Source organism: Halichoerus grypus, chromosome 2 (assembly GCF_964656455.1).
Source record: "Halichoerus grypus chromosome 2, mHalGry1.hap1.1, whole genome shotgun sequence".
Lineage (NCBI taxonomy): Eukaryota > Metazoa > Chordata > Mammalia > Carnivora > Phocidae > Halichoerus > Halichoerus grypus.
This window is the reverse complement of record NC_135713.1, coordinates 208,499,112-208,525,860: the sequence shown is the minus strand read 5'-3', so window position 1 is coordinate 208,525,860 and position 26,749 is coordinate 208,499,112. Positions and strand designations below refer to the sequence as shown.

At 64.9% G+C, this 26,749-nt stretch overlaps 1 protein-coding gene across 6 annotated transcripts; it reads right to left on the bottom strand.

Annotated features, from left to right (window-relative positions):
* Positions 1-882: 882 nt before the first annotated feature.
* On the bottom strand, positions 883-26,439 carry ASPSCR1 (ASPSCR1 tether for SLC2A4, UBX domain containing). 6 transcript variants are annotated; one of them, XM_036093534.2, is made up of 17 exons: positions 25,832-26,106; positions 25,364-25,419; positions 25,010-25,104; positions 23,924-24,038; positions 22,483-22,583; positions 14,777-14,834; positions 13,772-13,845; positions 13,071-13,479; positions 6,953-7,092; positions 6,679-6,760; positions 6,312-6,378; positions 5,483-5,545; positions 4,883-4,935; positions 1,617-1,668; positions 1,315-1,384; positions 1,061-1,236; positions 883-982 (listed from the first exon to the last, which is right to left on the bottom strand). In XM_036093534.2, the coding sequence occupies exons 4-17, from the start codon at positions 23,963-23,965 to the stop codon at positions 969-971; spliced, it is 1,401 nt and encodes a 466-aa protein (XP_035949427.1). In that variant the 5' UTR covers positions 23,966-24,038; positions 25,010-25,104; positions 25,364-25,419; positions 25,832-26,106; the 3' UTR covers positions 883-968. The 6 variants fall into 6 exon arrangements, with proteins under 6 accessions (XP_035949427.1, XP_035949442.1, XP_035949398.1 ...); XM_036093549.2 differs by having other exon boundaries at positions 25,010-25,083; XM_036093505.2 differs by lacking the exons at positions 25,010-25,104; positions 25,832-26,106 and adding an exon at positions 26,270-26,439 and having other exon boundaries at positions 1,061-1,250.
* Positions 26,440-26,749: the final 310 nt, after the last annotated feature.

Here is a 26,749-nt window from a genome sequence, read left to right as displayed (position 1 = left end):
ACGAGGCCGCTCACTGGGAGCACAGAACGGTGCTGCTGCCACGGGCCCGGGAATGTCGCTGTGGGCAGGGCCTGCTGGTGGAGACCAGCTGCCCGGGACCTGTCAGGAGCTTGGTCGGGCTGGTGTGGCTGCCCTTGGATGCGCGGGGGCCTCGCCGCCCCCCAGCCCCGCCCTCTCCACCCCGCAGCACCCACCTCGCTTTAGCTCTGACAGCTGCCCAGTGACTGCAGTCAGGACACAGAGAGCTGCACAATGTCCCCTAGGGAGGGACACCAGCCGCCCCACCCACCGTGGGGATCGGGGGGGGACCCTGGAGGACCTCCAGGGGCAGCCTCGCCCACACCTGAGCAGGGCATGGGCTGGGGGGCAGGCCTGCCCTCCTGGATTTAGCCCCGCTGGCTGCTTCCTGCACGCCCCCACGCTGGCGCCCCAGCTCTGCTCCCTGGCCTCTCCTCGGGGAGTCTCGGGGCTTCGAAGCACTGGGAGCCTGTGGCAGTGATCAGACCTGAAGGGAAGGCTGAGGCTGGCTGGAACCCACGCGCGCAGCCACTGAGAAGTGCGCTCAGGTCGGGGAGTGCGGGGCCAGCCTGCCCTCGCCAGGCGTCCTCCCGGTCCCTCCGTCCTGATGCCCTGGGCTAAGGTGGCCCTGCCTACACGCAGCCCCGCAGCTAATGCCTGGGGCCTTTCTCACACTTGGGTCCTCACGGGAGGGGTAACTCGTGGGGTCAACTGGGTGAAATCAGCGGCTCAGGGAGGACACCTGTGCCTTTGTTCACAAGCACGTGGGACCCCCCAGGCCCACCCAGGTCCAGACCCACTGCAGCACCGATGGGCCCAGGGGACAGCGGGGCCCTTTTCTGAAGAAAGGATGACAGGAGGATCTCGAGAGAAGCTCACACCTTTATTTCCGCTCAGGGTGGGGAGGGGTCCTGCAGCCGGCACACGGGGCGCATCCAGGCTGGTGGCGCTCACCTCTTGCTGGCTGCAATGTGAACGCCAGATGACCTCGGGGTCCCCAGGTCGGCACCCCCTCCCTTTCCGCTGCGCCCTGCTACGGTACCTGGCAGCTTCAGCCACTTGGGCACCTTGCCCAGATCCCTCCTGACTGGCTGGGCCGTCCCGGGGCTGGGTTCAGGGAGCCCCACTGCCCCTGCCTCGGCCATTGGCTCCAATTCGAGGGGTGCAGGGTCAGGGGCTGACATCGGGGGTGGGGTTCCAGCAGCCCTGGACATGCACCTGCGGACAGAAGGCTGGGGTACAGGATGGCTGACGCGCTAGGGCAGGGGCTCTCCCCTCCCCACTGCCCGCACTCACCTGGCCACCAGCACGTCAGCCGCAGACGGGGAGACCGTGTGTTCCAGCAGCCGAGGCTCCAGGAAGAGGCCTGCGGGACACCGAGCCCACCCTCAGGCCATGGAGGGGGCCCCCCGCCCATTATTGCTCTGCTGTGGGAGGGGACAGGGCCCGGGCAGGTGGCTGTCCTGGGAATAGGGTATCGGGCACAGATCTCCTTCCCAGACTGGAAGGAAGTCCCTACCCTGGGGCATATGATGAGCCAGGACACTGGGCCCAGGGCCGGCCAGCCATGGTGGGCAAAGAGAGGGACCCCCACCCACCTGTCAGTTCCTCGGCTCCAAAGTGCACAAGGGCCGCAGGAAAGAGATTTGCCTGTAGAGAGAACAGGAGGCAGCTCAGGGCACCAGGCAGGCATCATGGATGGGCAAAGGCCACAGGAGAGGGACAGGTGGGCTGCACCCCACTTTTGTGGTGGCCTCTTGTGGGCCTCATGTGAAGCTAGGGGCACTCACCAGGACCAGGGCTCCGCTGAGGAGGCTCACAGCCCCAGCCAGTCTCTCCTGCAAGCGCAGTCCACCGCCCAGCACCCCCACGAGCTGCCCCCAGCCCAGCAATACCAGTCTGCCCTCTGGCACCAACCCCAGTGCAAGCCAGGCCAGCTGGGAGACCACAGAGGTCCTCTGGGAGCCAGCCCCAAGCACCAGATGAAGAGGAAGTTCTTGTACTGCGTGCAAGCTGGGAGAACCAGGCCTGGAAGCCCCCACCCTCAGCAGAGACTTCAAGAGGCTGACAAGTCAGAGATAAAAGTGGACAGAGAGAACGCGTAGAGGAGACGGGGAGGTATGGAGAGGAAAGACGGGCAGCATGGATCGAAAAACAGAGGGCGCAGGGGTCTGCGGCCGCGGCCAGATGGGCCACCTTCAGGCTCGGGAAGCGCCCAGACCTGTGGAGAGCAGGGACCCTCGGCTGGCCCAGGCCCAGGTACGGGGAGTAGGGGGGCTCCTGGAGCCAAGGGGCTTTGAGCGTCCTGGGCAGGGAGGTGCTGCCCAGGTCAGCTACCTCTGAGAGTTCGCTACCCAAGACCCCCAAAGCCCACACTCGAGTTCCCTGACTGGGGGAAGAGTGGGGGCCAGGCAGTGAGAAGCCCCACCCACAGGGAGGGTGCTGTTGTGGGGAGGCGGACCCCCACATCCCACCCCAGGTGGGCTGGGAACTGCCTCTCCTAAGTCTCCTTCCCTGGGGGTAGTGGTGCAGGGTTCCTGCTCAGCTGTGCGTTAAGGATGACGCGTAGGAAGCTGAACTCAAGGCTGCAGGCGGGGACCCCAGAGTCCACCACTCGTGCCTCTGCACCTGAGGACCAGGGCCGCAAGCCCTAAAGCTGGCCAGAGGGTCCTTGTCCTCCGCCCTCAGTGGAAGGGGCAGCTACCAGGTGAGCCCTTCCCCTCCGCTCTCTTGGAGGAAGCTTCGAAGGCCAAGCCTAGGATCCCGGAGACCGAGGCCGAGGACAGGCCAGATCTGAAAACCCCACACCCCATCCCGACACTGGGATCCCAGGCTCATTCAGGGGCACTGCCTACACCAGGGCCCTGGAGGCCCCAGAAACCAGGGGACAGGAAGGGGGCACAGGGACCACAGGGCCAGCCCTCCCCGGGAGCCTCAGCTTGGCTGACCCTCTGGGCACCACGGCCACTTTCAGTGGGCACGAGAAGGTTCTGCCTGGCAGGCCAGCCTGGGGGCTGCAGGGCTTCAAGCCTCGAAGGACCCCTCTCACCAGCCAGGAGTCCTCCAGGGCCCTTGGGGCACCTCCTCGTGACCCCAGCCTCCCACCAGAACTACCCCACTCGCTTGCTGGCATCTTTGGGATTCCAACCGAACAAGGGGTGAGCGGACAGCACAGCAGGCCGCCACGACCGCCAGGAAAGAGACTCTACCCCTCCGCTCAGGCAGAGAAGGTCTACGCAGATCATGGCCGTCTTCAGGACCGGCTAAAGCTGACCCCTGGACCCTATGTGAGGCCGAGGGCAGAGGGGTCCCCGGGGCTCAGGACAGCACCAGCACTGAAGGAAGCAGATCTGATGGGCACCGGGGGCGCCTGTGCCCACCAACAGCACCCCCACCTCTTCCCACACCCTTGTCCACAGCCCCACCTTCCCCCGCACCCCCTCTCCTGGCCCAGTGGCCAAAAGGGGCAGCTGGGCCGCCGTCCCTCACACCTACCACAAGCTGTCACTCTCTGGAGCTCAGGACTGGCCCCCCGGCAGCCTCCCGGGCAGCCAGCAGCCAGAGCACAGCCCTGCCAGGGACATGAAAGCCGGCGGCTTCCGCGCCCACGCCTGCTCACCCACACAAGGGAGGAAGACTTCCTTCCCCGAGCCCTGCCAGCTCTCTGATCGCGGGCGGGTGGGGACGCCACCCCACGCGGAGGCCCCCGCAGCTCCAGGCAGAGCTGACGGATGAAAGGAGACAGCTGCTGGGAGCAGGGGGCAGAGTGTCACCAGGAATCAGGCTGCTCGGACAGGAGGACAGGCAGCACCCCAGGGCTCCCAATTGGGGTGGGAGGGGCGGTGGGACTGGGCGCTCGTCCCCCTCCATCCCAAAGCATCTCCTAAATTCAATGTTTATCAACAGGCTGGCCAGCGAGGAAGGGAGGGAAGGAGGCAGGGCGGGATGGAGGAAGAGGCCCAGCGCCTCTAGGGCTCCCGGGGGCTGAGAAGGGGGAGCTCGTCGGGGGGGGGGGGGGCGCACAGTGCCCTGCTCCCGCCCGCCCTAACTCCTTTCCTTGGTGAGCTTCCAGCCTCTGTGGGGTTTGCCCCATGTCCCCCACAATGGTGGCAGCCCCAGGCAGGAGGCAGACCCCCTCGCCCCAGCTCAGACCTCTGCAGGGCCTGCCAGCCACTTAACAAGGCCCGGCCTCTGGTACTAATTAAAATATCTGAGAAGACTTTGAAGAGGAAACCATTAGGCCAGAGGGCTGGGGAGGCCCCAGGCTACCCTCCCAGGGCCAAAGGGACAGGACATTTCTCCTGGCTCTGGAAGGCAGCCCCGGGCAGGGCAGGGCACCACACCAAACCAACGCTCCTCACCTCACCTTCAGGAGCTCTGGGGGCCACAGGGAGGGTCGGGCGGAAGCACACACCAGCTAGTGGGGAGGGCACAGCGCCCATTCCTGGCAGAGGCCTCGGGGTCCAGGGGAAAAGGCAGTGGCCCCTGCAGCCTGGGGCTGAACTAGCCTGCCAGCCGCCACCCCAGGGCCCTGCAGGCAGCCAGCCACCTGCAGGTGAGGCCTTGGACCCCTGACCCTCCGGGGGAGCCCCCTCTCACAAAGACCCCAGGGCAGGGAGCTTCGCGGCCCGCAGGCCGTCCCGGCTCAGGAAGGCTGGCAGCCAGCCGGGCGGGCCCCTCCCCGCCAGGGCAGGAAGCAGAGGAGGCTGGAAAGCCCCAGCACCAGCTTCAGAGGTGCTCTGCCCCCCACCCAGTCCACCCGTCTACAAGGCATCATTATCCTCCCGACCGAGGCTCACCCTCCAGAGCCAGGCCAGCTACACCTGCACCCCCGGCCCCCTGCCCCCCGCCCGAGTGCCGGTACCTGAAAGAGGGTCAGCGTGGGGTCATCCAGGACACTTTTTGGAGGAGTGATGACTGCAAAGAGATAGCTGTCTGGGCCAGGAAGCACCTTGCCCCCCACCCCTTGTCCACGCTCCCCGGGGAAGACAGGCCTGAGGGGGAGGGGAGGCCCAGGGCCCACGGCCTCAGCTGGGGTGTTTCCAAGGAGCCCCCTCAGCTCACAGCCCTCTACCCACCTCTCTGCTGCTGCAAAAACCCTGGCAGGGGGCTTAGGGGCTCGGTGGCCTGGGGCGGACCTACCTCCAGGGAGCCCAGGCCCCACAGAGTCCCCTGCACAGCCCACTGGCCTGACTCCTCCCTACCCAAATGCCCTTGGAGGGGGAAGCTCCTAGAAGCCTTGGGGGGGGGGGCAGGCTGGAGGCAGAGGGTGCAGGGGTGCTGAGGTGGGGCAAAAGCCAACCACCCTTCCCAATTCCCACGGTCCTTGGACTTGTCCTCAGACACCAGTGGGACTCACATGTTTGGGACCAGCCCACCACGGTATTGCTTCTAGGGGGAAAACTGCTTCAAGCCCCAACTGGGAGGGGTCAGGGGTCACTGACGCCCAGATGCTGGAACTCACACAGGTAGAAGGGCAGCTCAGGGTTCCCCAGGTGGCTCCTCACAAAGTCCTGCAGATCCCCCACTGGAGAACGGAGGACAGGATAAGCACAAAGCTCCATGGATGGGCACAGGCCCCCAACTGAGACCTGCTCCAGGGCTGGCCCCATTCTGGGGTGGAACAAGCTGGGTCCCACCTCCGCACAGACCCCCACTACCCTGTAGGCCCGGGCTGCCCCAGGCGGCTCACCACGTCCGCCTCAGGTACGCAGGACACCACTCCCACCCTCAAGCCAAACTGAGGCTCCAGGGGTGGAAATCCAAGTTAGTTCCTTGCACAGTACTCCTAGATGCTCAGCCTGGCTAGGCCCCCACCCTACTGCAAGAGCGTCCCTCCCTTTGCCTCTTAGCCTGCCCGCTCTCCAATCCTGAGCCCTGGCCTAGCGAGGCCCTCGAGGTCTTGGGCATAGGTCACCGAGGACCTCAGTTGGGACTGGTGGCACTCCGCATTCCTTCCAGGCTGCAGCCCCAAGCCGGCGACCCGTGCTGTTGGGGGGGGGGGGGTGCTGGGCCCACCCGTCCTCTGGGTACTCCTCTGTCTCACCTGTGCCCTGAACAGGTGGGCACATGGGGCACTCAGCACCTGGGCACCCCAGCCCTGTGCCCACCCCCGACATGCTCTGCAAGCTCACAGTCGGCCACACAGAGATGGCAACGGCCCAGAAACACCCATGACCCATGAACCCCAGGCAGTCACAGTCCCATGGCCTGGAAGAAAGAAGCCAGGAGGCGCTTGGAGGGGCTCAGAGGGACCCCCCTCCCGCCCCGGACGCCCAGGCAGGGCCACTTACCTGTCTCGTTAGGGCGGAAGAAGCCCTGCAGGATGTAGCGGTCAGGGAACAGGACCCTCAGGACCACCTGGGCCACGAGGAGGCAGCGTGTCAGCAGGAATGGCCAAAAGCGGTCCCGCTGCACCCCTAGGCCCACGATGGCCAGGTCCCCGACCCAGGCTAGAAGACACCAGGGCTGGGGCAGGCAGAAGGGCCAGCTACCACCCCGCCCCGGCCATCCCTGGCCTCCTCCCTGGCCTGCCAGACACGAGCGGCTGGTCATAAACCATGGCCGTGCAGGCCCTGTGGGAAGTGCGGGTGACCCCAGCCAGGGGCCCAGGGGCGAGGCACGTGCTCGCTGCAGGTCCCCCCCAGCCCTTCTCCATACCTTAGGGTAGCGCTCCAGCTTCTCCCTCATCTGAGCCTCCCTGAAAGCCCTGGTCACTAAGGGCGCTTCTTCCAGGCGCTTCCTGCAGGGGGAGTGGGTGGGGGCATGAAGGTCTGGGGTCTCCGTGGCCAACCCAAGTGGAAGGTCCCCATGCCAGGCTCCATGGGCTGCTCCCCACATAGGGCCAGATGGACGGGGGCCCCGACCCTCAGACGTGCTACTGAGGATGCGGGAGCAGGGAGACGCTGACGGGGCCGCCAACGGGCACACCCACCGCTCACTCTTGAGCTGGGCCAAGCGTCTCCTCACGTCGTCCACGGTCACTTCGAAGAACTCGTCCGGGAGCTCCGCAGGCCAGGCCTGGAGCAGCTCCTCCAGGTCAGGGTGGCACACCACAGGGTCCCGATCCACCGGCTGGTGGGCAGAGGGCTCAGATGATAGCAGGCCCCCCGGAGCCCACACTCCTGACTGTGGGGCTGGCTCGCCGGGGCCTCACAGCTGGAGAGGCCCCGCAGACCCCTGAGCCAAGCCCATACCCTCACTGGCCACCCCAGTCAGCCTGTGGCCAGGGCCAGACGGCCAGGACTGGAGACCCTCCTTCCATGCTTCCTGCTCAGCCACACGGACACAGAGACCCTCACTCACCGGCAGGGCACGGGGCCCTGGAGGCTCAACACAGCCAGGTCAGGCCGGCCAGGCACCCTCCTGCTGGGGGGCTCGGGGAGTGGGCTGAGGGCCAGCCTTTCCTAGCAGCTCCTGTGCTCATCTCTTATCTCCATGGGAACCTCCCTGTTGTCACAGTCCCCCAAATAGAGAGCACACTCGGGGAACATCACCCTGGTTGATGCCACATCAGGGGCTCCCCAAGAGGGCAGGGGAAGCGACAGCCCCCCAATTAGAAGTTTGGCAGAAACCTGCCAGCCACTGGCCCTGCAGCCCGGCTGCCCCCAGCCCACCCCCTGACCACCCTGGGGACGCAGAAAGGCACAGCATCGCTTCTAATTGGCAGCGAGGAGGAGGAAGGAAGTCGCGAGGCAGGGTTGCTTGACCCAAAGCGCCGCCAGGGGGGTAACTGCCATTGTGAGTCGCGCGGCCACGGCGGTGGGACACCTCTGGGCACCAAGGCTCCAATGGGGGGGCCGGGCCTGACCGGGGCATGCATGTTCCGGCCCAGGAGGCCACCCTCTGCCCTCCACCTCCTCCTCTCTGTACCAGGCCGTGGGCCTGGCAGGCTCTGGGAGCATCCTTCCCCAGCGGACCCTCCCTATAGCTGTCCCCACAGCCCGTCCTGCTCTGCAGGCCAGGCTCACTGCCCCGGGGACCGACACACCTGCCGGGGTCTCCAGGGCTAACTCCCCAGCCACGCCCGAGGCCTTGATCGTCCACCCTGGCAGGCCTTAGGTCCCTGTGGTCCGGCAAGTGCCCAGCAGGGCCAGGCCTCGCGAAGCACCTCCCTGCCCAGTGACGCCCAGTGACTGGAGGTGGGCTCTCATCAGGAAGCCCCTCTGACCTGGAGGCAGGGGGGCAGAGCAGCTACCAAGGGCTGGCTGAGGCCCCGGCAGCAGGGCCTGTAGGTGGCTGGCTGAGGCCCCTGGGGGCTGCCCCTCTGAAGCCACAAGGATCCCGCGCCACCGCGGGCAGTCTACACCAGAGCTTTTTATAACAAGATGCCAGGCGCCAGGCTGCCCCCCACAGCCACGGCGCCTGCATTCCAGAAGGGCCAAGAGCTGGCCTGGGCGCCCGGGGCGGGGTGTTGGGGGGGAGCGAGGGCAAGACGTGGATGCGCCTGAGCCGGGCACCGCCGTGTTCACTCAAGCACAAAGCCCGCAGGCCACCCTGTCACAGTCTCTCCCTTGGAGGGCCCAGCCATGCGGTGGCGTGTGGTCCACGGCTGAGCGCTCAGACCTGGCCGGCGAAGCCAGTCCCAGGGAGCCCTGCCCACTGGGTTCTCGCGGTCCCCCTGGGCACTTCCAGGACCCGACCTGGGTGCGACTGCGGGCTGCCGGCGGTGCTGATGACCCCAAGCCCACGGCCCGCTCCCCAGGCCATTTCCAGAACGGGGGACACCAGCGACTGGCTCCGCGCTGCTCAGGGGCCACGGACTCTCGGTCAGAAAACAAAATGGACAAAATCCTTCTGGGTTTTGATTCCTTCTCTCCTCCCGCATCTCTCTCTGCTCCAGAAACCTGTGTGTCACGCAGAAGCCGGGAGCCGGGCCCCACGCAGGAACCAGAGTGCGGGCAAGAGCCACCGGCAGAGCCCGGGGCCAGACCTCCTGATGTCTTGGCCCAGGGAGGCCCTGTCCCACAGGAACAGACCGAAGTCCGCGGCTGGGCTGCTAGGAAGTACCACCCCACCACCCAGTGATGGGGGGGCAAGCCAGGCAGCTTTAACACCTCCGCGTGGCCTTCCACGGCAGAGGAGAGGCGCTGGGGTCGAGGGAGCCGGGGGGGCCAGAGCCCAGCAGCCGCCAGGCGGAGCCCTGGTACTCACGCCCCACACTCTGCCAGCACCCCGCCCTCCTCTGCCGTTCCTTCTCCCGCCGTTGCTGGTCCCGGCAGTCACTACGCACGGCTCCCGTCCTAGGCGCGTTTAGGGAGAGGTTTCTGGATGGACAGCACGGCTCTAGGAGGAGACGTCCTCAGGCAATGAGCACACACGCAGCGGCAGCCATGAGGGAGAGCTATGGCGGAACGGAGGACAGGTGGACAGAGAGCGAGCAGGACAGGTCAACGGCCATAACGCTGTCTGCAAAGTGGGTAACACTGGCCAGGAGCCCGGGGGGCACAGGGAGGGGCAGGAGCACCCTCTGCGGCTGACGACAGCCCAAGGCTGGACACATGCTGGACAGACACACAGCCCATTCAGAGGTGGGGATGCAGGGACCGACCACCGGCTGCGACCGGCCGGCAGAAGGTGACCTGCTTCGCCAGGACGGGACGCAGGAGGGAAACGGCGGACGAGGCCATGGGGCCTTGCCTGCCCTTGGCCCACGCCAGGCTCGGTGCGGCCGAAGGCAAAGCCCGGCACCGGCGTGGAGGGCCCGGGAGGGCCGGGCAGGCTGGGCGCTGGCCGACACCCTGCAGCGGCGGCCTCGCGAGTGGCCGAGCGTCCAGCGGGCACCCGGGTCCCCTCCTTTCGGAAGTGGCCTCACTGCTGCTCAGGGTTCATTTTCTCGACAGTAATTTTCCGGGACGTGATGACACACAGAGAAAAAAATGTAAAACCGACTTGGGGGTGACCTCAAGCCCCGATTTTCCAGCTTTCCTGTGAGGGCTCTTGTTTGTCTCCCCCACTCCCAGCCCAGACTGTCCTCTGACAATGGTCTTTGGTCAGAGGGAATGTGAAGCTTTTCCCCTCGAGGCTTGGAGCTTAAATGAATCAGGACGGGAGGGCCGCAGGCCAAACCTCCCGAGTTACTCACAGAGCCGGCGCCCGGCCGCGGGGCTGAGCCAGAGGGCGAGGCCGGCTGGGTCCGGCAACTACCGAGAGCACCGAGCAGAGGAGACAAGGGGGGGGGGGGCGCCGAGGCCCCCACGCGCCCGTGGCATGACCAGACCACTGCCACCGTGGACGAGACATGCGAGCCCCCCGAAGTCCGGAAGTAAGCAAGTGCAAGCTGTGGTGTGGGGTCTCCTCAGTCAGAGGCCGGGCAGCTGCCCCCGAGGAGCCCAGCGAAGACACACAGCGAGAGGGCAGCAAGCCACAGAGGGGAGGACGCCACGTGGTGGGAACAGTCCCGGAGAGCCCTTGGGTCCAATCAGGGCAGGGGCCTGAAGACAAGCCCCCCAGGCCCCACTGACACAAGGCCGCCCGGCCCCGCCTGGCCCTGCCTGGGCGTCCGGGGTCCCTGCGTGCTCATTCTCCACTACGGTGTGCAGGCTGGGCTCCTCTCCCCCAAATCCAGCCGCGGCAGAGACGGCTGGAGGGCACCTGCTGCGTGGCTTGGCCAGCACCTTCCAAGCCACGACCCATCTGCCACCCAGCCTCCGTGGCATTCCGATTAAGGCCACGGCTGGGCCCCTGGGCTGCTGCTGGAGCCTGGGGACGGCCATAAACACGGACCGCGTATGACTAGGACAAGTTTAAACCATGCCCTGGGCCCACACACGGGGGACAGCGGGGCGTGCTCACAGGAGGATGTTAGGAGAGGTGCCCCAGGACGAGAGGAGGAGGACAGCAAGGGACACCGCTCGCGGTCTGCTCTGACCCCCAGGCCCTGGCGGGGCTCCTCCCAGTCTCACGTGCTCTAAACCTGCCCACAAACCAGGGAGCGGGGACGGCCAGAGGCCAGGCTGACACCTGCCTTGAGGTGCAGGCAGAGGCACCGAGGGGTCCCAGGTCCTCTGAGGGGGCAGACCAAGCCCCGCAGGGTGAGGGGCAGGCAGGGGAGGCTGCCGTCAGCCGCCTGCCCTGCCCAGGGCATCGGGGCCTTTGATCAGAGACCCCCATACCGGCTGGGGGGCGGGGGGGGGGGGACGCCTGCTGGGATTGCGGCCCAGCCGCGCACAGGGCTGCAGGGCGGCCTCCCGGGCCGGCGGAAGGACTTCAAAGGACAGGCCAGGGGCCGCCGGGCAGCCCCAGCCTCTGCCCGCACCCGGCTCTGATGGCCAGTAAAACTACCTTCTAATAATTAATGTTCTGACATCAAAGGCAAGAGCCGCCCGGGTCTGTAAACCATCCCAGTTCTCAGCCGAGGACCTGCCTATATTTTATCCTGTCTCTTCTGACTCTTTATTTAAATCCAAAACCACACACAGGCAAAACATTAATGGAAAACTTGGAAACTCCTTTTGATTACCAAAGTGTACCTTTGAAGTTCCCCCAAAAGTTCCGTTTTGTTCCCTTCTTCCCTCCCCCCCAGGGCTGAAAAGGGACACAAAGCAGACACCATGTGGCCGGCCAGCCCTCCGGGTGTGGGGCTGTTAGTGACAGGAGGCACGAGGCAGGCGGGCAGGCAGGCGGGGGACGCTCCACAATCAGGCAGCTGCTGGGGCGCCCAGATCAAAGGCACATGCTGCTGGCGGCCAGGCAGCCCCTCCCAGGGACCCCTCCTGCCTGGGGGCCCCAGGTTCAGAGCCCGGGGACGCACTGGGACCCTATGCCCAGACAGCAACCACCTCCAGGAGAGCGCAAGCAGAGCCCCCCGCCACCACCAAATGTCCATAGGGCCGCCTGCAGCTTCCCAAGAGATCCGGAGAGCCGGGGCCTACCCGGGCCAGCAGGAGCCAACGGCCCACAGGCCGCATGCCCCGAGTCCTCTGTGCCTTCGGTGTGGGAGAAGGGACAGCCAGCCCTGGCCCCAGGGTCCAGCCCCCAAACGCAGGCACCCCCAGGAAGAGCAGGTCTGGACGGAGTCAGACCCCAACCACACAGGTCTGCTTTCGGCCACTGATTCCAGGCTCAGGTCACAAAGGCCATGAGAGCGGGGACTGCAGATGAGTTTCTGACACGGCCCACACATCAGTATGGGGGCCAGGGCACCACCACCACTGTCTCCCCAGGATGGACAGTCACGGGACTCGGAACTGGCTCGTGCCCCCCACCCCTGCCCCATCTACTCAGCAAGGACACATGGAGGGTGGCTCAGCAATGCAGCAGGATTAAGTCCCAGCCGTGTGCCCCTCTGGAAGGACGCAGGCTCTGTCCTAAAGCCGGGTCTTCCCTGCCCACCGCCCCCACAGGCACCGGTGCCCCTGACCCTCCAGCCTCCCCAGATGTGCGATCTGGAAGCAAGAAGGACCCCAGAAGAGACAAGATGCAAGTGGGTGTGTCTCAGCACCAAGAATGGGCGCTTTACTCGCGAACCACAGATGCTCAACTAAAACGTTAACTCCGACTCACAGGGAAACTGTTAATATGTCACCCAAACAGGATCGCTCCCTGGAATGCAAGGATGGCACGATGGGGGGGGGGGAATCTACCCAAAACCTCACCAGATGAATGAACTGAAAGGAAGGAGGCCTGCCCTGCATGCCCACTAGCTAGCGGCAGGAGACCGCCAACCGGATGCAGGGACCTCGACTCAGGAGCACAGACAGCAGGGCCAGGTGATGCCAAAGCTGCCTTCCAGCCAAAAGCTGGTCAACAGGCTGGCCCGGGCACAAGGGTGGAGGGCGCTGGCTCAGGGGCACCGCCTGGGACGGGGTCCTCAGAGTCTGCACAGGTGCTCAGGGCCACCAGGCAGGTGGACTCTCCTGGCTGTGACCGTGCTCACAGGGACACACGAGTTAATCAAAATCTATCACACTGCACATCTAAAATCGTGCCTCAATGAAATTAAGACAGAACAATCAGTTCCCAGAGATGACCACGCACCCATCCACCCTACCGCACCCCCAGGCTAACTGAGGTCAGGAGAAAGGACCCCCAGCACCCAGCCCGCTTCTTACCGGCTCTGGCTCTGGCCGGGGCTCCTGGCCAGGCCTCGACTTCTTTGGCTTGGAGGGGCCTCCAGGGCTGGAGAAGGACTTAGGTAATTTGGCTGAGGGTGACATCAGAGACCTGGCTGACCCGGAGGAGCCCCCCAGTCGCTGCCCCCCACCTGAGAAAGGGACAAAGGGGGCGGGGGCAGGCTCCTTGGAGATCTGCTCGGCTTGAGCATCCACGCAGCTGGCCCCCGAGATGCCTGCTTCGTCCTGATGGCTCACGTCCCCCTGGCTGAGAGCCGCTGAATCCAGCGGAAGCAGAGGGCTGCCGGCGGCCTGGTCGGCGGCCTGGTCGGCCGACAGAGAAGCGGTCGGACTTCCTGGGGCTTTGCTCCGGGTGACCCCGGCAGAGCTGCCGCGCTTCATGGCAAACCTGAGGGTGCAGACTCAGAAAGTGAGTGAAACCCCACACAGAGCCCTCTCCCTGCTGGTCTCACTCCCCTCTGGCAACGACCAAGCCAACCTCGGCCACCCGAAGGCGGTCAGCCTCCGCCCCACCAGCCGGCCACGGTGGCACAGGCCCCTGGGCGGGAGCGGCCATCAGGCAAGGGCCCCAGATCGAGGGGAGAGGGCCGTGGTGGGGGTGGGGCACATTTCCCCTCACCTTTCCCTCCTTCCCTTCAGACCCCGTTTTCCCACTCAACATGACTCCAAGGCTCCCCCACCTGATGATGGCGCTGCCCCCCGTGAGGCCTAGGGACTGGAGCGTCGTGGCCTGCAAGGAGGCTCTGCCCGTCACCTGTGAGGAGAGAACAGGACACATGGCTGACCCCTCGTGGACACTGCTCCCCACTCGGCCGCCCTGGACAAGGGCACCTCACGCTGGCTCCCTCGGCCGGAGCACGGTCACGGCCGGCCCCCGTGGGACACCAGCTCCCACCCCCGACCTGCACCCGAGAGTCTGTCGGCTGGCCTGGCCTGCGGCCGCCTCCCCACCCCACCCCATCTGCGGCCTGGGCGGGCACGGCTCAGGCCTGAGTTACCACCTCTGGCCCGCTGACCACCTCTGTGGGCTGACCCGACCACGACGGCCTCGATCCACGCCCAGGGGCCCGAGGCCCAGCGTCTGTCTCCTCTGGGGGAAGATGTGTCCCCCCAGGTGCCCCCCACCAGCAGCCCTGGGACCCCTGCCCCGCACAGCCCCGTGTCGGGGAACCTCGAGCGGGGATAAATAGGTGGGCAGGTCCCGTCCACACCGGGGCCCCTTGGGGACAGTGGCCACCCAGGGCCAGGGGAGGGCATTTGGCCAGGGTCAAAACAAAAAGCCCCTGTGAGCCAGGGGACCCAGCGCCAGGAGGGTCCCCCATCACGGGCGGGCGGGTGGGGGCAGGCTACGCCCGCACCGTGCTGCGCTGGGTTCTGAAAAAGATCAAAACACGGAGCAAAGCAAATATTTATTAAAATGAAACCACTTTTGTGACTCTCGGGCTTTGAGAGACGCTGGGAAAACAAACAGGGCGTCGAGGAGGTTTGGGGAGCGGCCCGGGCGGCCCGTGCTGCCAGCGGAGCCGGCACTCTGCTTTTTTCCATGAAACACACCGTGCTTTCAGAGGCTGTCTCCCCGGCCGCTGCTTTGAAGGCAGGTCTGAGAGAATTTTCCAGATTGGAAAGCGGGGCTGGGCCCGTGTGGGGACGGGGGGCCAGGCAGTGGGGCCGGGCTGCTCACCTACCTCATCCCTCATGTACACACAGGCCGGGCTCGCCTCACACGGCTGCTCCAGACGCTCCCTGCGGGGGGCAAAGGAACCCTCACAGCCAGCCGCGGGTGCCCCCCAGCACCCCCAGCGCGCCCCACAGGACAGGGAACCGGCCCGGCCGCCGCAGCGTCGCCAGGAGGAGGCGGCCAGCCACCGGCGGGGAGCCACCTGCCCAAAGGGGGGGCTCACGGTCCGCTGTGGGGGGGCTCACGGTCGGCTTTGGGGGCTCACGGTCGGCTGTGGGGGGTTTCACGGTCCAGCTCATGGTCCATTGTGGGGGGGCTCACGGTCGGCTGTGGGGGGGGCTCACGGTCGGCTGTGGGGGGCTCACGGTCAGCTGTGGGGGGCTCACAGTCGGCTGTGGGGGGTTTCACGGTCCAGCTCATGGTCCATTGTGCGGGGGCTCACGGTCGGCTGTGGGGGGGCTCACGGTCGGCTGTGGGGGGGCTCACGGTCCAGCTCACGGTCCATTGTGGGGGGGGGCTCACGGTCGGCTGTGGGGGGGCTCACGGTCCGCTGTGGGGGGGCTCACGGTCCAGCTCACGGTCCATTGTGGTGGGGCTCACAGTCGGCTGTGGGGGGGCTCACGGTCCGCTGTGGGGGGGCTCACGGTCCAGCTCACGGTCCATTGTGGGGGGGCTACGGTCGGCTGTGGGGGGGCTCATGGTCCAGCTCACGGTCCATTGTGAGGGGGCTATGGTAGGCTGTGGGGGGGCTCATGGTCCAGCTCACGGTCCATTGTGGGGGGGCTACGGTCTGCTGTCGGGGGGCTCACGGTCGGCTGTGGGGCCCACAATGAGAACGAGGCCCGGAGCCCTGTGATGTGGCTTCTACGTGAAGCCGTCCCCCGGGCGCACTGCTGAGCCCTGCAGTGCCAGGAGCAGCTGGGGCAGGCACCCATTACGTGGGCCACGCCGGGGGCAGAGCCCGCATGCTGGCCTGTCAGCCCGCAGCCCGCACCCAGGGCAAGAGGGGCCCCGAGGCAGGAGGGCGGCAGTGACGCCCCTTCGGCAGCAGGCCCTCACGCCCACATGGTCGAGGAGCACCGGGCAGAGGGCTCCCAACAGCCGCTGAAATCGGCGTCCCCACAAAGTGCCAGGAGAGGCTGGGGTGGGCCATACGCCCGCCCCAGCCACTGTCACACACACAGACTGGGCACCGGGGCACCGCGGGGGCAGACGGGCCAGAAACACCATGGACGCTCCACACAGACATGTCTCCATCGTCCAGGAGACACCAAACGGACCAGACATCCCCACCCCTCAACACTGCCATCCAGGTCACCAAGGGCCATAGCACCTGCTCTCTTCTCCTCGAGGCCGCGCTGCCCGGTAAGATGGCAGTGGGTATCCTCCCCTCGTAAGCGGGACCCCGAGACGGGAGGGAAGAGCCCCCCGGAAGCACACACGCGTGCACACACACACATGCCCGCGCAACACCTGGCCCCAGCTCCTGCCCCGGGGCCCTGTGCTAGCCGTGGAGGTTATGGGTGCAGGCCGGCTGAAGCCTGGCCTTCAGCCCTAAAGCTGCTGGTGCCAAAGCGAGGGGACGTTCGCTTCCGTGTCTCCTAACACGTCGCCGTAACGCCAGCCCCTGTGAATGCCCGTTTAAGACCACACCTGGAGTGCCCCATCCGGTCCCCCTCCTCCGCGCAGGGCGAATCCGAGGGGCAGGGCCCACCAGAGCGGGAGGCCTGGAGTGACGGCAGGCCCCGCGGCGCTGCCCCGCCAGGGCTCAGAGCTTAACACACAGACGTGCCAGGGAGCAGAACACTCAGCAGCTGAGCTGGTGACCAGAAGCAGCAGGGTCTGCAGCTGCACACGGACACTCTGGACGCACCCCGTCCTCGAGACCCGGGATCCAGTCCCCTGGCTCGACTCGGCGTGGTGTTTTCCCCTCTTCCTCTTGTTTGCTTTCAGGTTTTGCTTTTGCGTGCTGCCCAGAGCAGAGACCCACAATCCAGAGCTAGCTACTGGGACCCGGGGAGGAGGGGCGGCCCTGCTCCTGCCCAAACCTGGCCAGCCCTGTTGCCTCCCAACACCCCCACAGGAAGCTGGGGGGCCCCTTGGCTAACAGCCCCCTATGGAGCTCACCCCGTGCTCTCCTCACACCCATGCCTACGATGAAGCTGCTCCCCAGACAAGGCTGCCGGCCTCGACCAGAGCAACACAGGGGGCTGGCCATGAAAGGTGGGACCTCGCGGGCACAGCAGGGCCAGGGAGCGCCCACCAAGACCCCCTGAGCCCAGGCCTCAGGAAAACGGAGGACCCCCAAAAGGGGTCCCTGAGGCCCACACTCTTCTTACTGAAGATCAGAGGAAAAACGAAGCAACTTCAGTCGAGGGACATGTGTCCAGCAAACAAGGTCCTGGGGCAAAGAGAAAGAGAGGGGAGTCCTGGCACCATCTGGACTCAAAAAGCTGGCTGACCACACGCTGGCCGTGCCGACGCCCACCACGCTCGAGGGAGTCCTCTCTGCGCTCTCAGGACCTCTGGCCAGGCATGCTTTCTCCAAGTCCTTCCCCGGGCACCTGATGCCATGCTGAGTACCACAAATCACAAACCGACAGGCGCGGGGCAGTGCCCGGGGAAGGCCTGCCTGCCTCTGTGCCCTCCAGGCCCCTGCACATCAAACGCCAGCCGGGCTTTGATGTGCGGCTCCTCCGGAGGGATCGGATTCCCTGTGTGGGGATCTGAGGGCAGGCCTGTAAACAAGCCAGGGGAGGGGCGGCCGCAACGGCTTCTGGACCTTCCCGGCCAATGAGCAGAGCTCTCCCTCCAAGAACAGCGCACCGGGGACGGTCCTGAGCTTCGGCCCGCTGCTCCCTGCAACAGAGACCTCAGCAAAGCCCCAGGGCTCTCGGAGGGAGCCGGGCCAAGGGCCTCCTGAGGACAACCCCGTGCCCCGGCCCAGCCAGAGCCACAGGCCTCACTCAAGGCCGGGCCTGGTGCGGAGCCTCCGTGGGCGCCTGCCCGCCCCTCGGCAGACGTCGCCCAGCCCGGCAGGAGGACGCTAGCTCCACCTGCGGCCAGCAAACGTGCTCCTCTGGTCGGGCCAGGGGCCAGCAGGCACGCCGGGCAGGGCAGAGCTTCTGCACTCACCACAAACGTGCTGTCCCCACAGGCATGAGACGTCCGTCCACCTGGGGCCAGCTCCCGGCAGGGCACTGGGCTTGGGGGGGGCAAGCCAGGTTTCTGGAGACCTTTCTATTTACCTCACCTATCTGGGCCTGCCCAAGACGGGCGGGTCCAAACACAGGTGTTGCCAACACAGGCCTGCCACCGCGTTCCCCAGGCCAGAACAAAATGGACAGAAACCAACCCAAACCAACAGAGCTGGGACTTCAGGCTCAGCTGCCACCAGGAGGCCCACCTCAGGCCAGGCCACACCCCAAGGGGCCAGGCCACACGTACCCCAACACAGAAAGGAGATTAGGACCGGACGGAGCCACAGGGTCCCCTCCTCCAGGGCGGACTGAGCAGGGACAGGTTCAAGACCGAAGTTTCCTTTCCTTCCCAAGGAAAGATGGGGGACGGTGGCCAAGAACTCTGAGCGAACACCCTCCTCAGCGGGAGCACGGCTGGTCCCCAAGCTCACAGGCAGCCCCCTCTGCAGCCCACCGTGCCCCGGGGTCACACAACCCTGAGTGAAACACGCGGACAGCCTGCCCTTCCCAGGGACATCCGAAGCCCTGTGTTTCCCACCAGTGAGGTGAACGGCGCGGACACAGAGCGCAGGCTCGGCCTGCGTGAAGCCAGGCGGGGAGCAGAGGGAACCCGGGCACCAGGGACGAGCCTAGCCCGGGAGTTGCAGGCCCGAGCCCCTCTCCCTGCGGCAGAGAGCTGGGAAGTAGGGAGGACCGGCCAGTCCACACGGAGGCCAGCAGTGTCCGCGGCAGCTCCCAACCCCACATACAGCATGTACGTGGCTACAGGCCATGGGGAGGCCGGTCCCAGTGTGAGATGCGCCAGGTTTCAAAGCCCTCCCTCCAACAAAGAATGTAGAAATACCTCATTTTCCTGTTAATCACGTGTGCAAAGCCTAACATTTCGGACACACGGAGTCAAGTCAATCATAATCCCAAAATTAATTGCACCTGTTCTTCCCGTTCTTTGATGTGGCTACGGGAAAGTCTGAGTTACCTCCATGGCCCGCACGCACAGCACAGGCCGCGTGTCCGGTGGCCGCTTGGCTGATCCACACGCTGGGGGTCAGGGGTCAGGGCAGGCCGCTGTGCAGAGGAGCCCCCACCTGGCCACAGCGGCCCCGGGATGCTGTGCTGCCCCCCGACAGCTCCCTGCGGGCTGCTCTCTGACACTCACCTCTCCTGAGAGCGTCAGCCAGAAAAACCAGCTTCCCGCTCACCCCACTCTGCGGAGACTCGGAATTCCCAGAGCCGCCAGCCCCGGCCAGCACGGGAGCCGCGGTGAGTCAGCGCGTGTCGTCCCCCCGGGAGGGCCTGTTGGGGGGGCCACGCACGTGTCCATGTCCGCAGCATCCCTACGTGGTGGGCCGCCCCCACATGGTCCCAGTGCGCATCACCAGCTCATCAGGCGCGGGCCGTGACCCGGGGCCGAAGATGCCACCTGCCCTCCCTCACGTGAACCCCGCCCTGTGGTTAGCGAACACCAGCTCCCAAGAAAAGCCGCACCACCTTTGAGATGAAACTCAGCGCAGGGCCTATCTGCTGGCCTCGCACCCCTCCCCGAGAATGCACCGCCGGCGGGGACCTGGGGGCCCAGACGGGCAGCTGGCCAGCGCTGGTGGCACTCAGGAGCATCCGCACAGCACTGCGCACAGGCGCTGGGAGGACGCTTCTAGAGAGCGCGGCGCGGAGAGGATGCACACTGCTCTGTGCACAACAAAGAACACCCACGCGGGCACGTTCACGGACGCCCCGCTGCCAACCAGACGCTCAGCTCCTCCTGGCGCGAGGCCACTTCTCCCAAGAGCTGCCTCCACCCCGTTCGGTTCCTTAAACTCCATCGGCAGTTTCCCGGCCGGCGGTCCTGAAAGGCGCGTCACCACAGGGGATGCTGATTCCTTTAGGATTTCAGTTTCCAGTGCGGCTCGTTTTGTTTTTAGTTGTACCTACAGGTGCCTCCTCTGGAGGGAGCGTCCTCACGGCAGGACGGCCGGGCTCCCTGCCTCTGGGCTACTCCTCACCAGCCAGGCCCAGCTTCGAGAGCAGGGCCTGCTGTGTCCCCTCCCCCAGGCAGGACTCCCAGCCTGCACCCACGTCCCGCTCCTCCTGGTGGACCCCGCCTGCCCTTTGGCGGAGTGGTCTCGGCAGCTTCCTCCGGGCACGGGCAATTCCAGGCCTAGAAACGGCTTTGTTCCATTCTCCCCTCTCACTGATACTTCGACAAATAGATAATTCTAGAATAAACACTTTTCCTACAGTTTTTGCAGGCACTGCTCAGCCGCCTTCCCGGTGCTGTGGCCGGGGACCTGAGGCCCTTCTGCGGGCGGGCCTGCCGTGTTTCTGAGCGTTGGGAACGGACCCTCCAACCCCAGCTCCTGGCGCTTCATGGGGGGATCGGTCAGTCACAGCTGGTCAAGTGGCCCCAAGCCCGGGGGTGTGTGCCGAAGCTCACGGGTCTGAGGCCCCGCTGTCCTGCTCACTCGCCTGTGGGAGCTACCGGGGGGGGGGGGTCAGGCTCTCATATCCCCCATTGTTGGAACAGCACCCCCAGTCCGGAGAGCCCTGAGGCTCACCGTCCCCAGAACACGGCCTCCAGCACCAGCAGTACAACGCGGGAGGGGAGCTAAGGCCCCCGCCTTCGTACGCCTCATCTATCACTATCTTCCCCCTCTCGCCTCCTTGCCCAGCCATCACCCACCCCACCCACGATCCGGTGCGGCCACTGCCTGGGCTCTGCCTTGTATCTTTACGAAATCCTTCAGTGTTGGTCTAGTCGCCTTTCAGGAGGAAGACCAATAACACACACTATCCCATGAATCCTTCCTGTTCCTCACTCCTGCTGCAGGGCCTTTGCACTTGCTGTCTCCTTGCCCAGAAGGCTCCTTCCTAGATCCTGGTGCAGCTGAGACCTCCCCCGCCACCCAGAAAATGTTGCCCCGCGGCCTCCCAGGGTGCCCTCCCTTCCGCTCTGTGACATCTTCTTTCTTGTAGCTCTGTACCCCTATCCGTTCCTGTGCCCCTCTCGGTAAGCTCGGCAAGGCCAGGCCCTGGTTGCTTCCTGCAGCCCCGCTGGGCCGGAGCAGTCCAGACGAAAGAAGGACAAACAGACACAGCCACTGAGGGCAAGCACCCGCGGCCCTGGCCCCTGAGCTTTGAGGAGCACCTCCTCCTCCAGGTATCCCATCCTTTCTCCGGAAGTAGGGTAATAGCAGCCCGGCCTCACCCAGCTAACGGGAAGCCCAGGTCGGACAACACACCACTGGCAGTGCGGGGAGGCCACCACTGCGGCTGGCCAGCGAACAGGGGGCTGCCAAGTCCTCCTGGGAGCGCTGGGGAGGAAGGCTGGCTGCCAGGGCCCAGGCTCGGGGGGAGCGGAAGGGAGCCATCTGGTCCTGGCACAGCAGCTCCCACAACCATGTCATTAAAAGGACCAGCACACTGGGGCGCCCGGGGGGCCCAGTTGTTGGGCGTCTGCCTTCGGCTCAGGTCAGGATCCCAGGTTCTGGGATCGAGCCCCGCATCGGGCTCCCTGCTCAGCGGGAAGCCTGCTTCTCCTTCTCCGACTCCCCCTGCTTGTGTTCCCTCTCTCCTGCCTCTCTCTCTGTCAAATAAATAAAATCTTGGGGGGAAAAAAAAAAGCATTTAAAAAATAAATAAATAAATAAATAAAAGGACCAGCACATCAGAAACGGGAGGAGGAGCCCCAACAGAACAGCGCAGGTGGGGGGGGGGGGGCAGGAGTCCGCTTCTGGGACAGCAGGGGCCATGGGCACCGCGATCAGAGTGGGCTGTCCTATGGCGAGGCTCTGTCACCAGGAGGGCCCTACCCGGAGTCCCCTCTTCCAAACACACAAACCACAGGGCCAGGGCTGTTCTCAGGACTGGAGACACATTCACTCACCCCACCCTCACATCGCCCTTGGGAGGCCCACACACAACCGGCCCAGGGCCACACAGTGACCACCACACCCTCCCACGGTCCTTTCCACTCCGCGAGCCAAGACTTTCACAAGTGGACAAAGACTTCCATGCCAAAATGAAAGACCAAAAAGTAAAGTGCTACTGTTCTGACGCCTTCAGAAATAACATTTAAACCGTCAATTACCAGATGGAAACTGACACATCAAACACCATTAAGATTTCCTTTTTAAACGTGACCCGTTTTCACGATAAGGAACTTTTATACCTAAAGCATTGGTCCACTGAGGAGCCCAGAGCCCCCTGTTCCCCTCACTGCTCACTGAGCCCCCCATAATGACAGAAGCACAGCTTTGCCCTTCCAGGAGGACACAGACGGCCCCACTGTCATGAGAGAAAACCCAGTAAAAAAGATGAACTGTGGGCAGCCAGGACCTGCTGGACAGGCACCTCCCTCATCTCAAACCAGTCCTCTCACCAGGATCACAGAGCCCAAAAGGCACGGCCTCGGGCCACGGCAAACCTCAGGGCTGTGGCTCTGGACCAGCCCCACTGACCCAGCAGCATCCTCTCCACACAGTGGGGCAGAGCCCGGAACCTGCCCACCAACGCTCACCTGGTCTGTGCAAAATGGCTGAGAAGCTCCCAGAGCGTCTGGCCCGAACAGAAAGTGTCTTGCAACCTAGAGCCATCATCGAGCTGCAGAGCGATGCGAACCTGAGGGGTGCAGGCGTAGAAAACCAAGTCAGGAAGGAAAGCAGCTGTCCCACCCCAGGCCCACGTCGGAGACTCAGGGCACAGGTGAGAGAGCCCTGTCCTTCGGAGCTGCAAGGATCTTGCGGGCACGTGGGAAGCTGCCCCCTGAACGCTCTGCAAACGCCTGCTTGTCGCTGTGCTGTAAGTTGCCGTACCTGGGGCTAACCTGTCGTGCAGCAATAGACCACGAGCGTGCTGGGCCTCCTGAGCTTTCTTCACAAATGAGCACAAATTCGCAGCTTCGTGGTTAACAACTACGTTCGTAAGTAGGGACTTGGGTCTATAACCCAAAAGAAAAGAAATTCCTCTCTGGTCCCTCTGCAGAGTGACAGACACACTAGGGCACGCGTGCACAGAGCCTGGAGGCGAGCGTGCGTCCAACACCCACGAGCACCTCCCTCAGCCCCGCCTGTAACGGCCGAGTGCTGGGTTCTCCAGTCCTACTACGCGCCGCTCTGGCCAGACACGTGGTCAAGTGCACACCTGCACTGAATCCCAGTAACAAAGGGGAAGTGCTCGGGGTGCAGGTGCAAGAGAATCTTCCTACGACCCCCAGCATCCCCAAGGAATCGCCAAGGGAAGTCAGGGTTCCTTCCACTTGAAGGTTTGAGAACCACAGTCGTGAGGAAAAGAGGGCTGCTGGGGCCAGTCCCCACTGCCCGAGTCCTGGTGGGCTCCGGAGAGCTAACTGACGTCCTCAGGGCCCGAGCTTCCTTGCCTCTTAACAGGGATGGAGGCTGCCTTCCCTGCGGTGTCTGCAGGACCCACAGAGACACACAGAAGTGAGCAACCAGCACTGTGGTCGTCTACACCCGTGATAACTGTGGGGTCATCCACTCAATCTCTAGAACCTAAAAGCTACTGATACGGTAGACCACCGCAGGCCGTGGTCAAAGACTCGGGCCGTGGTCCAGGCGAGGCCCGTGAGGTCCTCCTCCCAAAACTAGGCTGCACTCGACATCCCACAGACCTCTGCTGGCTCCAAGCGCGATTCTATGACCAGAGTCACCAGGCTGGGCAAGTGCTGCTGACAGACCACAAGCAACCTCCCCCAGAGACAAAGTCAGAGCAAAGACTGAAGAGGCTCCCTTCCAATCCACAGGTGACCCCCAGACAGCGGTGTGGGTGTGAGGACACGGCCTCGCCCGGCACACTGGCCTCCGTTTACCCTCACGCTCCTCTGACCGCTGCAACAGACCTTCCCATCTGCTCAGCATGCCGAAGCATCCTGCAGCCCAAACAGCCTGAACGCAAGAGCCAGAAGCAGCAGTGTCGCTGGCCGCTCCCTGAGAGCCACCTACCATGTTCTCAGGCCCCTCGCGGCTCCGGGAGATGGGCACCATCTCTAGCTTGGCATTATTGGGCAGATTGGCAAATCTCCACTGGAGAGAGAGGTCAAGCACGTTCCTCTGAAACCTGCAAAACAAGCCACAGCTCACAGGCTGCCCTGCAGATCCTAACACAGGCCAGCTCCCATACAGCGCCCGGCACAGCCCTGCTAGGAGCAGGGGACAAGCTGAGCGATGTGCATGTCCATGCAGCCACCTCCCCAGCCAGTGCCCCCAAGGCTGCAGGAACAGAGGTAAGCCTGCAAGCTTGCAGGGACAGAGCGGGTCCCTGTCTGCAGTGCGTCTTCCAAAGAAAAGAGAAAGTAGGCACTGACTCAGCTTTAAGCATACAGGGACAGAGCAAGAGGGAGAAACCAGAAACGGGTCACCCTCTGGGGCAGACCAAGGGGCTGCCCACCCCCACCAGGCCTAAAGCAGCAACAGGCCCAAGTACAGGCTCAGAAAATAAAAACACACCCGGGGCGACTGAGGGGCATGTACCTAGCTCTGCTCAGAAAGTTCTAACCTGCTTCTGACAGGTGTGGGGGGCGGGGGGGAAGAGAGCACACGGCTCTGTAACAGCACGCCAGGGGACAGCCAGCACGGAGCACAGCCCTGGGATTCTGAGTGGCAGCACGGGCGAGGCCCAAGAAAGCAGGCTCCCACACCACGGGTTCCTCTCTGTCCCTGATTGAAGACAGCCATACCACTAAGACATGCTGCTAAGGTGAAAAGCTCCTCAGGTGGGACAGAAACCCACCCCCCACCAAGGCGGGGTTCTGACCCTCTTGTTGTTTCAGACCACTCGAGAATCCGGGGAAAGCCCTCTCTCTAGAAAAATGCCCACACACAGAGACCCATGCATGCAACTCCAGGGCCGAGAGGCCGCCGGAGCCGCCCAGTTTGCTGAGCTTTTCCCATTTCTGCAAGACCACGTCCTCTTGCCCCCAGAGCCCCACCAGGAACTTATACAACCAAATGCACAAAAACCCTCTGCAGAGACCCCTAAAAAAGACACATCCACATCCTAACCCCCAGAACCCGGGAATGTGACCTTACTTGAAAATAAGTACTTTGCAGATATAACTCAGTTAAGGATCTCGAGATGAGGTCATCCTGGATTGGGGTGTGCCCTAAATCCAATGACAAGTGTCCTTATAGGAGACAGAAGAGGAAGAGACACACAACACAGAGGGAAAAGGCCACCTGAGGAGGAGGCAGAGGCTGAGAGCAAGCCCAGGAGCCCCCAGAAGCCGGGGCAGATAAGGGAGGCTCCTCTCCTAGAGGCTTGCAGGGAGTGTGGCCCTGCCCACGCCTTGACTTTGGGTTTCTGTGAGAAAATGAACATGTTGGCTTAAGCCCCAGGCAGCGCGCTGGGGAGGGGTGCACGGACTTGGACCCTAGCAAACTCACTTCAGATCGTATTCGCTGGGGTTGAAGTCCTGTCGGCGGCATGTGTCCTCCAGAACCTAGGAGTCAGACGACAGGCCTGTGAGCCACGGTGTCTGGCCTGGTGGCTGGGTTGCCAGGCACACAGTCCATCTCTTGATGAACCAACTGGCTTTGCCAGACCAAGCTTAGCCCAGACCCCATGCTGGACTGTCCATTCCACAGATGCACACACCTCACCTGCAACTCCTATTCACCCTGCTCTCCTCACTGGGCCTGCCTCGCGGTCACCCGGCCTGCGGGACTGCCCACCACCGGACCTCTTGCTACGCGCTTTGGGAATAAGGGTCAACCTCGGGCCCCACCGCCCGCAGGGCTTCACCGTCCTCCCCACGAGCCGCCGGCACAGACGGCTCCCCGCTTCTGGGCCCCGAAAGCACACTGCTCAGTCCGCCACCGCCCCATCCCGGCGTCCCCTCCCGGTACGCGCACCGGCCCCTGGACAGCGGGGCCCGAGAAGCCTCTTTAATGCAACAGCTGTCCCGGAGAAAGTGCAGCGAGTGACTCAGCAAATCGGTTTCCAGGCGCCAAGGCCGCACACCCAGGGGACACCGGGCCGGAGGACGCCCCGGAGCGGGGACACGGCTCGGGGCTCTGCCGCGGTCTCCGTGGGGCGGAAGGAGGTGCCGCCCCCCGACTCCCGCCAGCCCGACCCCAGCCCCGCGGGGACCCGCGGAGCCCGGGAGCCGGGAGCCCTGCGCGGAAGGGGGCGGGCCCGCCGCGCCAGGAGGCCGCTCATTGGCCGCCGCGGGCCCCTGCCCCCTCAGGCCCCGCCCCCGCGGCCTTCCGGAGCCAACCGCAGGCGCGGGCCCGCTACCGCGCCCCCGCCGCCGCTCGCCCGGCCGCCGCCCCGGCCCGCCGCCGCCGCACCTGCAGCAGCACGGTGCTCGGCGTCACCTTCACCGTGTGGCGCCGCCCGTTCGGGGCCAGCACCGACACCGCCGAGCCCCCGCCGCCAGCCGGGGCCGCCATCTTCCGCTCACGTGACCCGCCGCCGCCAGCTCGGCGTCAAACCACTTTCTCGCTAACAGCCCGGACGCACAGCCACGCGGTGGCGGGGCGGGGCCTGGGGGGGCGGAGTTAGCGCTCGTTTCCGGGCCCGCCCCGACATCCGGGTCCCGCCCCCGGCTCGGGCCCCGCCCCGACGCCTTCGCTGAATCCCAGCGCGCTCGTGACACGCGTGGTCCGGCGCGGACACCCCAACGGGCGCTGCGTGGCTGCGGGCCGCGACCTCGCGTGGCCTGGGCTCCGAGTTCCCACCGGGCCACCGCGCCTCGCCGGCCTGGGCCTCGCTTGCCCTTCGGCCTCCCACCCCCCACCCCCGTCTCCAACGCCCGCCCACCTGCCCCC